Source organism: Hylobates moloch, unplaced genomic scaffold (assembly GCF_009828535.3).
Source record: "Hylobates moloch isolate HMO894 unplaced genomic scaffold, HMol_V3 SCAFFOLD_5, whole genome shotgun sequence".
NCBI lineage: Eukaryota > Metazoa > Chordata > Mammalia > Primates > Hylobatidae > Hylobates > Hylobates moloch.
This window is the reverse complement of record NW_026652280.1, coordinates 67483260-67496373: the sequence shown is the minus strand read 5'-3', so window position 1 is coordinate 67496373 and position 13114 is coordinate 67483260. Positions and strand designations below refer to the sequence as shown.

General features: G+C 51.6%; 1 protein-coding gene and 1 long non-coding RNA gene across 11 annotated transcripts in view; one reads left to right on the top strand and one right to left on the bottom strand.

The window, feature by feature from the left end:
- Nucleotides 1-4190, bottom strand: part of MTCL1 (microtubule crosslinking factor 1) — a 126913-nt gene extending 122723 nt beyond the window's left edge. For 3 of the 10 annotated variants that reach the window (XM_058438639.1, XM_058438641.1, XM_058438640.1), the window contains exon 1: nt 2832-4011. In XM_058438639.1, the coding sequence (XP_058294622.1) occupies nt 2832-3884 (1053 nt within the window). In that variant the 5' untranslated portion in view covers nt 3885-4011. Of the gene's footprint in view, nt 1-1980; nt 2053-2831 lie in introns of those variants that run through there. The other 7 variants (XM_032152790.2, XM_058438643.1, XM_058438644.1 and 4 more) reach the window with 7 other exon arrangements.
- Nucleotides 2175-12695, top strand: LOC116468738 (uncharacterized). Its single transcript, XR_009213516.1, has 2 exons — nt 2175-2475; nt 10837-12695. It is a non-coding gene; the product is annotated as an uncharacterized LOC116468738 (long non-coding RNA).
- The last annotated feature ends 419 nt before the right edge of the window (nt 12696-13114 follow it).

The window sequence follows — 13114 nt, the reverse complement described above, 5'->3', positions numbered from 1 at the left end:
CAGCAGGTCAAGGATGTACTTTAATCTACCCTCTTTAAAAACTACTCCTACCAGGCACAGAGGCTCAAACTTGTAATCCTAGCACTTTGGGAGGGCAAGGAGGATCACTTGAAGCCAGGAGTTCAAGACAAGCCTGGACAACATAGCCAGACCCTGTCTCTATAAAAAATTTAAAAATTAGCCCAGCTTGGTGGTGTGTACCTGTGGTCCCAGCTACTTATCAGGATGAGGCAGGAAGATCACTTGAGCCCACGGGTTCAAGGTTGTAGTGAGCTACGATCATGCCACTGCACTCTAGCCTGGGCCACGGAGCAAGACCGTCCCTTTAAAAACAAAAAACAAAAAACAAAAAAACAGAAAAAAGTACCCCTGAAAACAACAAAAAGAACAGTTTTGATTTATAAAGGGCACACGCTAACCACCACTGCAACGGCAGACTACTGCCTCTGCCCCAGGAGTTCCCTGAAGCTCTGGGCCCAATTTTGCACATGTAGGCAGGCTCCATGACCTGTAGAAAAGTCCATTAGGATCCTTGCGTTTCTTTCCCGAATTGAACTATTGTCATTTAAGCTTCTGAGTGGCCAAGCGAGTACCTCACATGCATACACACAATCATCTGGTTTGCTAGCCTCCTTCAGAACCCTCTTCTCTCCCCGCTGTTGGAGGAACGGTGGGGAGGTGGGCTCAGGCAGAGTAAACGGATGCAAGTGACACCTTCTCCACAGTAAATGGCAAGTGAACAGTCCCCACAACTGAAACACTGGCAGTGGGATTTATGTGACCATTCGTACACAGGCTAGTGGAGAGACGGGCATGACGGCCCTCTCACCTGAAAAGAAAACAGAGGGCCCCTAGAAAAGCTCACCACAAGGAACATTTTGAGCTACGAAAAAAAACTCAGAAGCAGTGTGCTCGGAGGAAAGCAGCCTCGCTGGAAATAGGGCTGTATCCCAGTGCAGTAAAATGGGCAGAGGCTCTGGGGAAACGCAGGTGCCACCACTTACCCACTCTATGACCTTGGCCAAGTCATTTCTGTTTTAGGTTCTCAGCCATCTCCGTCTGTGAAATAGTAGTTATGATCATGATACCACCACCACCACCCTATGTTGTTGGGAAGATCCAGTGAAATATCAAACATACTGTATCAGACTCCAGGCTCAGACACATTTCATTCATTGGGAAAAAATAAAGCAAATAACCAGTTGCACCAAGAATGAACTTCAAAATGATGGACAGCCTACCTTAAGATCAAAGATGTAATAAGAAACTTCTTTAAAGAAATACAATTTTCCCTTGCATAGCAGTCATTTGGATAAACACCATTCAATCAGAAAGTAAGTCAGGGGTTATGCTAAGAGCCAGGGATACAAAAACAACAAGATTATATCTTGGTCACCCTCAGGGAGCTTACATTTGTTTAAGATTTACAAAAGAGCTGCTTTCATGATGGAGTCACCCACAACATAGTTGCCTTTGAACTTCACTCCGTTGTCTATTACCTAAGAGTAAGTGACAAAAGCAAACATACTATTTGAAACATCTTGCTTTAAGTCCCAATCTTTCTTTTATCACCTCTCTTTCTCTGCCTCACTGTTACTTCTTGCACAAAGTAAAATAACTACAAGGCTCAGTTGGTTGGAGCAGCTCCATAAGAAATTTAGGCTTGAGATCACTCAGCAGTTAATGTGCTCTGATTTCCATGTGAACTGCAGACTTCACCATTCACCTTAAAGCCCAATCCTCAATCCCACTAGCCAAAAACTGGGCCCGTATTGGTTAGCTCACCATTTGCTGAGAAAACAGCTCAAATCACATAACCCACTGAAGAAGCAGGGCCACACCCCTGGGTTTGGTTGGCTGCTCATTAAGACTTAACAGATTACACAGATTTATGCCACTGGAGTTGTTTACTAACCTGAAGATTACAATAAATAAAACAGTTGCTATCAATACAACTCCCCTTATTTTCTCTCAAGTCACCTGGATCGTCCTGACCCCGGGAACCCCGTCTGCAACGCCAGGCCCCCTCCGTGGAGAAAAGATGGAGCCGGATTAAGCACTCAGTGCTAAGGCGACTAAGAGGCCACTGCCCGCAGGCCCTGCCGGAAAATACTCAGAGAGTGCAGCAGGCGCCGCGATTCCTTAGAAAGTGCTGGCGTGGCCTCTCCTGACACAGAAAGCCGGCTCCTGAATGCTTACAAAAGACTGGCCCGTGCAACACCGTTGCTCCTCAACCCAGGCCACACTCCAAGGACCTCTACTGAGCTTCAGCTTGCTCACCGAAAACGGCGCGGCCCCCTCTACCCGGGATGTCGGAGCCCAGGAGACCCTGAGGGCCCCCAGCTCTTTCTGTAATTGCAGGAGAAGGGGCAAGCGGGTCCGTAGCCGGGGCCCCCCAGTGGCATTGTCCTGAACCGCCACGCCCGCACGTGGCCCGGCTAGAGCTCCCTGGCGAAGGATCACCTGTTCCTACAGGTGAGGCTGGCACGTTCTGAGAGGGGATGGGGGCGTCGGCTGATGTCCCCAAAACGATTACAGCCTCCTCTGCCCCAACAAGTCAACAAAAGTAAAAGTATCAGCGAAGAGACGCAAGAGTTCTAAACGCGAGAAAAGAGAAGTGGGTTGCGAACTGGCGGGGACCCACAGGTCTTGCTTCTCCTTCCAGAAATTTGGGCTTAAGTTCCCAATGCCTGACAATGCGGGGGTAGGACCGTGGAGGGCAGGAGAGAGAAGGCGCTGGACAGGCCCGGGAAGGAGGGGTTGGCGGGTCCGCGCCGCAGCCAGGCCCTCCGGCGGCGCCCCAGGACACCTGCGGCCGAGGCGCGGCTCACCTTGAGATAGTCGTTCTCCGAGCGCAGTTCCTCCATCTCCCGCAGCAGCTCCTCTTCCTCCGCCGCTGACACGAGCCGAGGTTGCTCGCCCAGGCTGGGCTCCTTGGGGGTCCCAGGGACTGGTCGCTCCGGCGGCGAGCGCCCCCGGACATCCTCCGCCACGCCGAGCCCCGCGAAACCCCCGGAAACCCCTCCCGGGATGCTCCGGCCCCCGGGACAGGCGCCCGCGGCGAGGGGCGCGGCGAGGAGCGCTGGGGGCTCGGGGCTGCCCGGCGGCGCTCCCCGGGCTGCGGGGCTCGGCGTCGGCGCTCCTCGTGGGGGTTCACGGTCGCTGGAGCCCGTGCCGGATTCGGCGTCGCTGCTGGCGGCAGGGAGCAGGCGCTGCTCGTCGGACAGGGGTTCGGAGGGGCAGTCAGAGAGGTCGGAGCTGCTGTCCGTGTGGCTGATGCGCGAGCAGCGGGCCGGGGACCCGGCCACTGAGGTCACCGCGAGGGTCACGGCAGGGATCCGGGCGGCCGGGGTCGGAGGGCCGATGGTGCGGGCAGGTAGCGCCCGGGAGCCGCGCTTGGCTTTGCGGCCCTTGGCAGCGGCAGACGGCGGCTCGGCTCCGGGAGGCTTCCCAGCCCGGGAGGGCGGCTCCGCGGGCGCCACGCGCGCCGCCCTCCTGCTTCCCAGGGCAACCTTGGCACCGCCCGCCGCTCTGGCCCCGGCGCCCGGCGGGGGCTTGTCCTTCGCGCCTGGGACGCCGCCACTGCGCCGGGAGAGGCGGCCGGGCGCGGCCAGGGACCCCGGCGAGGGCGGCGCCTTGCCCCCGAGGTTAGGCGAGCGCGGGGCGGCGGGCGCCGGGGCTCGGCCGGAGGAGGGAACGGCCGGGCCGGGCGCGGCGGGCCGGGCGTGCAGGTCCTTGAGGAAGGGTCTGGCGGGCGATGGCGCACGGTGCAGCCGCCGCCTCTCGGCCACCGGGTGGAGGTGGTGGTGGCGGTGGTGCTGGCCGGGCGGCTGCAGCTTCGCGTCCGGGGCACCTCCGCCCGCGGGGCCGTTCAGCGTCTCCATGGCCGGGTCCGCGGGCAGCAGCTCAGGCGGCAGATGCTCCGGACGGCGGCGGCGGCGGCGGCGGCGTGCAGCCTCCCCGCGCGCTCGCTCATCACTGTCCCAGCCCCGCCCGGGCTGCGCCCTGCGCTCCCGCCGTCCCCGCCCCCCGCACCCCGGCCCCGAAGATTCCCGCGGGGCTCGCCGCCGCCGCCGCGCTCGCCCCTCGCTGAGGTCACAGCGGATCGAGTTCTCCCGGCTCAGCAGCGCGGCGGCTCCCGGCCGCTCTCATCCCCGGACCCCGCGCTCCGGGTTCGCGGTCACCGGTGCCGCGGCGGCGCTGGCGGCGCGCGCCCGGCTCCCGCGTCCCGCTCCCCGCCCACCGCCAGCCCGCTGCTGCCCGCGCCCGCCCCCGCCGCTCCTGGCTGAGAGAAGCCGCACGCGCGCGCCCCACCTCCCCGCCGCCCAGCGCCCTCGCCCGCCGCCCGTGCGCATGCCCCGCCTCCAGCCAGCAGGCGCCGTGCGGGGGAGGGGCGAGGGAAGGGGCTGGGCTTGAGCTCTCCGGGGGGCGGGCGCCCGGCAGGGGGGGCGGGGCCTGCGCGCCCTTGGGAGCAGGCGCAGGCAGGGTCCATGGGCCCTCGCCGCCCGGGGACCCTCCTTGCTTTTTGAGGCCCTAGAGACACTGCCAGGAGCTAGGGAGGAAGGGAAGAGGCGGAGGTGAAGTGGGGGCAAGGGGCGGCGCCGGCCACTTGGGTAAGGCGTGTGCCGCGGCTGACAACGCCCCCCTCATGCCTCTCCATCCGCCGCCCGCCTTCCCGAGGCCCGTCACCTCCCCCGCTGTCCTCTCCAAGCTGTGCCCCTGGTCCCCGAGCTCCTTTAAGGATCGCTGGTACCCGACGCAGCTCTCGCGTCAAAACGGCAGGGCAGGCGCTCCACAGTTGGCACCCCCGTGGCCTCGGGGGCTCAGAAGAGGAGGAGCTGCTGCCCAAACAGGAGGAGCCCTCGCCAAGCTGGAGATCAGAAAGGAAACTCACACTTATAGTTTCGGCTGCGAGCCAGGCCTGCTGGCCACTTACTGAGCAGTGTTTTATTTAAGCCTCACCACAGTCCCGGATTGGAATTGCTGTCTTCGGTGAAGACTAGGGCACCGGCGCTGGGAGGTGAAGTCACTTGCCTGCGATGCCTCACCCAGTCCCTAGCTGAGCGGGTTTAAACCCAGGTCCTCAGGATTCCGGGTCCTGCAGGCTTTCCGCTCAGAGATCCCGGAGCCCGGCCACCGGTTCTACCACTTGAGGCTCCCATGCGCAAGGCACTAGACCTTTCTGAGCCCCAGTTCCCTCGCCTGTATCATTAAAACTACCTGTACTACCACCTGAGTGTGTGTGAAGATTTAGCAAATACCAGAACACACCGTGCAAACTGTAAAGTCCAGTTCACATACCATTGGGCGCAGTTTATGTTCCAGGCGTTGGATGTTGGCCAGTGCCCATAGGAATAAGGGTCAGCCTGTCCTCTAGCCCTGGCGTTGCAGGAGGCAGAGGGTCAGGTAATAATTACAAAATGGAGCGTAACCCCGCCTGGGGAGGCTTGCATTTTCCTGGAAGGACGGATTGGTCTCTCAGTTGAGGGCCCAGGACACAGTAGAACCTGCAGAGAACAGGGTCCCTAGGCGGGGAGGCAGGTAGGTTAGGGATTAGAGGGGAGACTGGAGGGTGTGTGGCACCAAATATCCTACCAAGGCCGTTGGGCATTATCCTAAAGGCCGTAGCCACGGGGTATTCTGAGCAAGATGATCTGACGTGCTCAGAAAGACTCCGGGGGCAGTAACCTGGAGGAGAGGGAGGTGGGCCACGGGAGCTGCGAGTGGCTGTGGCAGTATGCGCGGTGAGGTGGCAGTATGCGCGGTGAGGGGGCCGTTGGAGCAGGGACAGAGAAGAGGGGGCCGACTCGCAAAAATAGAAGGAAAAAATCGACTCCAAAGTCTGTGATCTTAACCACAGATTTACCCTACTTAGCCATCTGCTTCAAAAAATGCAGGATGAACCCTTTTTTTGTAATCCTGTAAGTCAGGAGAGCCCTGCCCGGAAGTCGTCCTGCCTCGCCCTGGCTGAGCTCTGGGGGGGCCACTGAGACCTCACCTGCTCTGCTGCTGTTGTGGTCTTTCAGTCGTTTTTCTGGGAATGCGTCTGAATGTGAGACAGCACGCACGAAATCCAGTCTCTACGAAATCCAATTCCTTAATCTCCTTTGAGGCTAATGCCCTAGCCGTTTCTCCAGCGTTGGGAGGACACTGTTGGCTCCACGGTGGGCGTGGATGACGGCATACCTCGAAAGGCTTTGAGAGGTGTTGGCCACCGCGCGCGCCGGGCCTGCTGTCCCCAGAGGGCGCTCTAGCTCTCCCCTTCCTTGGGAGGGGGTCTGAGGTCGGGCCAGAGCACAACTGACCTCTGCCTGGAACTTCCTCCAGAGGCCCTGAAGCCTCCCACACCCTCACATTTCCGAGGAATTATGGCCAGGACTCTCAGCACAAGCTTGCCAGCTTCTCATACCATATACACTCAAAGAAAGGGCCCCCCAAAAAAGTTTCAATACGTTAGTCTTCCAAAGACAGTAGCTTGATGACTATAGGATTTGCAGCCAGCTTCTCTTTCTTTCAGGTAATGAGTCAGATAAAATTTATCCTCCTTATTACTTATTATTAGCCTGGCAAATGGGACTACTAGCTCTTTGTAAGGAAGTATTCAATCAGTGCTTTCCCTTTTTTTTTTTTTGTTTCTTCTTTTTTTTTAAGAGATGGGGTCTTGCTATGTTGCCCAGACTGAGGTCAAACTTCCTGGGCTTAAGCCATCCTCCCACCTCAGCCTCCCAAGTAGCTGGGACTACAGGCATGCACCACCCAGCCCAGCCAATGATGCTTTCTTTGTATTCAGTATTCAGTGAGTTACAGGTATAAAGAGATATCTGCTTGCATAATAGATGTTTTTTAAAGTCACTCAAAAAAAAAACAAAAAAAGAAAAAGTGACCCAGGCATGGTGGCTCACGCCTGTAATCCCAGCATTTTGGGAGGCCAAGGTGGGCAGATAGCTTGAGCTCAGGAGTTTGAGATCAGCCTGGGCAACATGGCAAAATCCTGTCTCTACCAAAAAAAACAAAAATACAAAAATAAGCTGGGCATGGTGGTGTACACCTGTAGTTCCAGCTACTTAGGAGGCTGAGGCCTCAAGCCCAGGAGGGGAGGTTGCAGTGAGCCATGATCACCCCACTGCACTCCAGCCTGGGTGATGGGAGTGAAACCCTGTCTCAAAAAAATGGGAAGGAAGGAAAGAAGGAAGGAAGGGAGGGAAGGAGGGAGGGAGGGAAGGAAGGGAAGGGAAGGAAGGAAGGTAAGGAGGGAGCAAAGAAAGGAAATACTTGATTTTAAATTCTTTTTCTGTTAAATCAAATTAATCTAAAGGTAATAGGGGATTTACTATTTAAGGGAACCGTAAAGTGCTTATTCTGTGCAATAACAAAACCCAGCATGGGCGTGCCTGTTTTCATCTGTGTGCCCTCAGATCCAGTCTTGCCCTTCTGCTACTCTGATGTGAGTGGAAGCGTGGGTTTCCAGGCCGCTGGGTTTGCTGATTGGGTTTGGCCAGTGGAGGTGCTGTCAGGAGATGGGAGTGGACCCAGAAGGAAGAAACCAGGTTATTTCTTACTCTCTCTGCTGCAGGCGGCTTCTCTGGTGGTGGCTGGGTCTCCATGAGGAGTGGATTTCTGAGTGATGTTCCAGCCATCACTGGATGGACTGCTCCTCCTGGTAGCTTTTCATCCTCCACTGCCTCGTGTCAAGGGTGGTGGTGCCTTCCTGTGCTTGCAGATCTCCAGGTTGCTTCACTGTGGCTGATTCCCTGCATTGCAACCCTGGATTGTAAATACTGGCACAAGGCCCAGGGCCCCATCATCTCATTCCTCTGCAGAGGCCCAAGTACTGTCCTAGGGAGCTGCATGCAGCAGTGGTGTGATGAGTAATGTTTGTGTGGCTGTGTTCACAACCTCTTTGTCCAAGAACGGTGTGGTATGATGACAAGACCTGAGGCTTTGACACCAGGTAAACCTGGGTTCAAATCCTGCCCAAGTCATTTGCTGTCTGTGTGGCCTTGGGTAAGGTATTATTATCAATGTCATCAACATCATTTAACACCAGTGAAATAACCTTCAAAATCATCATCATTATTTAACACCAGTGAAATAATCTTCAAAACTCTTAAAATATGAGCAAACCAAATTTTTCACTCAGATTCCAAACTCTCACTCAGAGAGTTAGAAATCTATTCTGTGTCTATACAGTTATATAAAGAGAAATGAATTCTTTTTTTACTTGGTTTGACTCATAGACAAAAAAAAAAAAAAAGTGACTTACTCAGGCCTATACTTCACTCTATACTCCCAGGCAGAATTATATGCAGAATTTCTATACCTTTAATACATTGTCCAAACCCAGGCATATATGTATCTTCCAGTTTTTCTCTTTATTTTAACAGAAAGTCACATTTAAAATATGAAAGCATTCCTGGTTGAAGTCATGAGAAATCATGAAATCATCCTCTTTGAAAAGAATGGAAAGAAGTGGGAATTTTTCAGAGCGAGTGGCTTTTTGGGCACTGCAAGAAAGTTACCTTTAAAAAGAGACAACCTAATAATGCCTGATCCCCCCGCCTCCCCACCACCCGCCAAATGTTGAAACCGGAGTCTGCACCCAACACTGGGGTCTGTGGGGACCTCCCAGCTCTCTTTGCAGGGGTGATTGCCAAAATGCCACATGGGACCTGAAAAAGGCTTCATGGCCACATTGGCAGCGGTGCATGGTGTTGGTGGTGACAATGACAATAACTTAAGAGGCTCTTAAACCTTGAGGACTTTAAAATCTCCTGGTGAGACTGTTAAAAATGCAAATTATCTGACCACATCCCCAGGGATCTGATTTAAGAGATATGAGCCCAGAAAGCTGTATATTTTTATTGTTATTATTACTATTATTATCATTTTGAGGTGGAATCTTGTTCTGTTGCCCAGGCTAAAGTGCAGTGGCGTGATCTTGGCTCACTGCAACCTCCGCCTCCTGGACTCAAGCGACTCTTCTGCCTCAGCCTCCTGAGTAGCTGAGATTACAGGTACCCGCCACCACGCCCAGCTAACTTTTTGTATTTTCAGTAGAGACAGGGTTTCGCCATGTTGGGCAGGCTGGTCTCAAACTCCTGACCTCAAATGATCTGCCCGCCTCAGAGTCCCAAAGTGCTGGGATTACAGGTGTGAGCCACTACACCCGGCCGGAAGGCTGTATTTTTAACAAATACTTTTGATGCAAGTAATTATCTTACTTCCCATTGAAAAACACTGTTAGGGCCGGGCGCGGTGGCTCACGCTTGTAATCCCAGCACTTTGGGAGGCCGAGGCGGGCGGATCACGAGGTCGGGAGATCAAGACCACGGTGAAACTCCGTCTCTACTAAAAACACAAAAAAATTAGCCGGGCGTGGTGGCGGGCGCCTGTAGTCCCAGCTACTCGGAGAGGCTGAGGCAGGAGAATGGCGTGAACCCGGGAGGCGGAGCTTGCAGTGAGCCGAGATTGAGCCACTGCACTCCAGCCTGGGCGACAGAGCAAGACTCCGTCTCAAAAAAAAAAAGAAAAAGAAAAAGAAAAACACTGTTAGTGTTTCTTTTTTCTCTCTTCCTTCTTTTTTTTTTTTTTTTTTTTTTTTTTTTTTAAAAAAGACAAGGATTTGCTTGGTCACCCAGGCTGGAGCGGAGTGTGCAATCATAGCTCACTGCAGATCAGTGAGATCAGCCTGGGCAACATGGCAAAATCCTGTCTCTACCAAAAAAACCAAGTGAGGCTCCAGTGATCCTCCCACCTCAGCTTGCCAAGTAGCTGGGACCATAGGCACATGTGTTAGTGTTTCTACACAGGTCCAAGTGTCACATGGCTTGTCATTTGCGTTCTTCCTATTTCTGTTCAAAACTCCTTCCAATACTGTGCAAGATGACCCACCTCTATGCATGTGAGATGCTGGATGATGGATATTTGCTCACTTAAACCTGCACTAGAGAGTCCCAACCTAAGGCGTGCTCTAGAGTCTGCTGGGGGAACAGGGGAGTCCCCCTGTGACATGAGAACCAGAGAAAGTAGAGAGGTGAAGGTGTAAGGAGGCCCTTTCCTTCCTGACCAGTGGTTCTTCATGGGGATGGAAGCAGCCACAGGGAGCATTCTAGACGTATACTGGGGTGTTTTCTGTTGTCACGACAACTGGATTGGAGGGCACTACTGGCATTTAAGTGAGGGCAGGGGAGTAGTCAGGGTGGTTAGATATCTTGCAGTGTGCCCAGAGAAGGGTCGTCCCAGGTGGGATGAGGTGGCTCACACTTGTAATCCTAGCATTTTGGGTGGTTGAGGTGGTGGATCACTTGAGTCCAGGAGTTTGAGACCAGCCTGGCCAACATGATGAAACTCTGTCTCTACTAAAAATACAAAAATTAGCCGGGCATGGTGGCATGTGCCTGTAATCCCAGCTACTCGGGAGGCTGAGGTGAGAGAATCGCTTGAACCCAGGAGGCAGAGGTTGCAGTGAGCTGAGATCTCACCACTGCACTTCAGCCTGGGCGATGGAGTGAGACTCCATCTCAGAAAAAGAAAAAAAAAAAAAGAGTCATCTCTCCTACTACAGGAATTCCAAGTGTCCCCTGAAACATTCACGTGGGTAAAAAAATCTGTTTATCATTATCTAGGGCTAGAGGTACATGTTTTACACATAAACACAATACTTTTACATATAAAGCAGTATTTTTTAAGCTTTTAAAACATTTTTTAAAAATTAATATAACTATTAATTGACAAATCATAATTACATTGACAGAGTGCACCATGTTGTTTTGATATATGTATACTAAAGCAGTATGTTTTTAGGGTTGTTTTAATATCAACTGAATTTTTTTTTAGGAATGAAACCACAATGATTCAAGACTGGGCTGGGCACAGTGGCTCACACCTATAATCCCAGCCTTTGGGAGGCTGAGGGCAGCGGATCATTTGAGGTCAGGAGTTTGAGACCAGCCTGCCCGAAATAGCGAAGCCCCATCTCTACTGAAAATACAACAAATTAGCCGGACGTGGTGGCACACGCCTATAATTCCAGCTACTTGGGAAGGTGAGGCGGAGAATCACTTGAACCCAGGAGGTGGAGGTTGCAGTGAGCTGAGATCGCACCACTGCACTGGGTGAGAGAGGGAGACTCTGTCTCAAAACAAAACAAAAAAAATAAAAATAAAATAAAGACTGCATTTTATTTGGAGATTTTCAATGCATTTTTTATCTTTGATCATTTCATTGAGGCAGTGCCACTCAAGGGATTGGAGTCATGAGTAGAACCCACCTGTATTTGTCCGTGTTTTAGCAGTTGCTTCTATGTAGAGCATCTGACTACTTTATTATATATTTTGTAAGTATATCTGTACCTAAGCTTTATATATTGAAATAGGTATTATTTTGTTATAAGTTGCTTTCTTATTATTTCTTTTTTGTATTACCATTAGAGAAGTATATCAGTTTTTTTAAATATATGGTTAGGGGAGTGACAACCACAAGTAGTGATTCTCATTTCAAGAAATTAAATGGCATTTGTAAAAAAAAAAAAAAAGCAGGTGGGGCTCTGGGGCTGGCAGGGTTGAGGAGACAGCTCCTGCCCAGGGAGAGCCGCGATGTCCTGGAGGGTGCCCCCTTGTGGTGGCTTTTGGGATGGCACCCTTCCCCACTGGGATAAAATAGAATCTATTACGGAATGGTCAGCACCAGGGTGATGGGTGTGTGTATAATTTAAAACAGCCTCCAGGTGGTTCTAAGAATCTTCTTTCATCAGGGGAGGCAGAATTCCCTTATACAACCTTTTGGCATGTTTGCTACATGTTTGCAACCTTTTGGCATATTGCCTTGAAATTGAACATTTGAACTCTTTTTCTCTTAAAACATAACTGCTAAACTTTCAAAAATTATCCTGGGATTCTAAGCTTGTTGCTCAGGGAAAATACGTTGTTATGTAAGGAAAACTAATCAAAGTTCTCTACCTTTCCTGGTCAGCAGCATGTGTTTCCAAAAAATTTAAGAGAAATTAGCGGGTTAATTGAGAACATTCTACATCTCACCATGTTTGCTCTTATCATAATTCACCGTTGCTGATTTCTCTACCTACAGAGTTGCTGAACCGGCTTGATTTTCCCATAGAACTGAAGCCTGAGGAACTTACATTTGTTTTGTCTGAGTTTCTTTCTCAGGAAACCAACCATCAGGCCTCCCAGAGAGTATCAGGGAACTGAAACTTTTCAGATGATGGCATCCAGTCATGAGATGCACCTGCTGCCTGTTGACCAATTCCTCTTCTTTACCTCTCACTAACCCCCTGCTATATAAACCCCTAACTTTAGTTAGTTAGGGAGACAGATTTGAGACTGGTCTCCCATGTCCCAGCTGACATCACCTGCGTTAAAGCCTTTCTTCCCCAGCAATACTCATCGTCTCAGTGATTGGCTTTCTCTACAGTGACAACTGGACCTGGCTGGAACCCCTGTCATCTGGCAACATTATTACCTGTCAAAACAGAAGTAGAGATTTGAAATAGAGGATGCCAGTTCCCATTTCCTCCTGCTGTCTGGAAGGAAGTCTGGCTTTCCAGCCCAACTCTAAGCTCATCTTTACATACAAAATAAGCATATGTTTACATGGAAAGCAAAAATAGAACCATGGATTTACAGAAGGTTCCATAGCAGCAAATAACAGTGCTTATGAAATAAACATTTTAAGTATTATTCCTGTGTAAAATTATTGTCAGGCATACTTTACCAATGAAGAGATAGAACAATGTGGCTTCTATGCCTCGACGCAATGATTTGTTTAGTGACCTTGCACAAAATAGGCTCAGTCTTCCTGGGCCTTAGAGGCCTTGTCTATAAAATTAAGGAGTTGAATTTAAATAAGCTTTAATATTATTCCCAGCTTTATGAATCTGAGAGTTAAGGTTGACTTAAAAGTGCTATTTTTATTACTTTTTACATTACTTTTTTTTTTGAAATCGAGTTTCACTCTTGTCGCCCAGACTGGAGTGCAGTGTCATGATATTGGCTCACTGCATCCTCCGCCCCCCTGGGTTCAAGTGATTCTCCTGCCTCAGCCTCCTGAGTAGCTGGGATTACAGGCACGTGCCACCATGCCTGGCTAATTTTTTGTA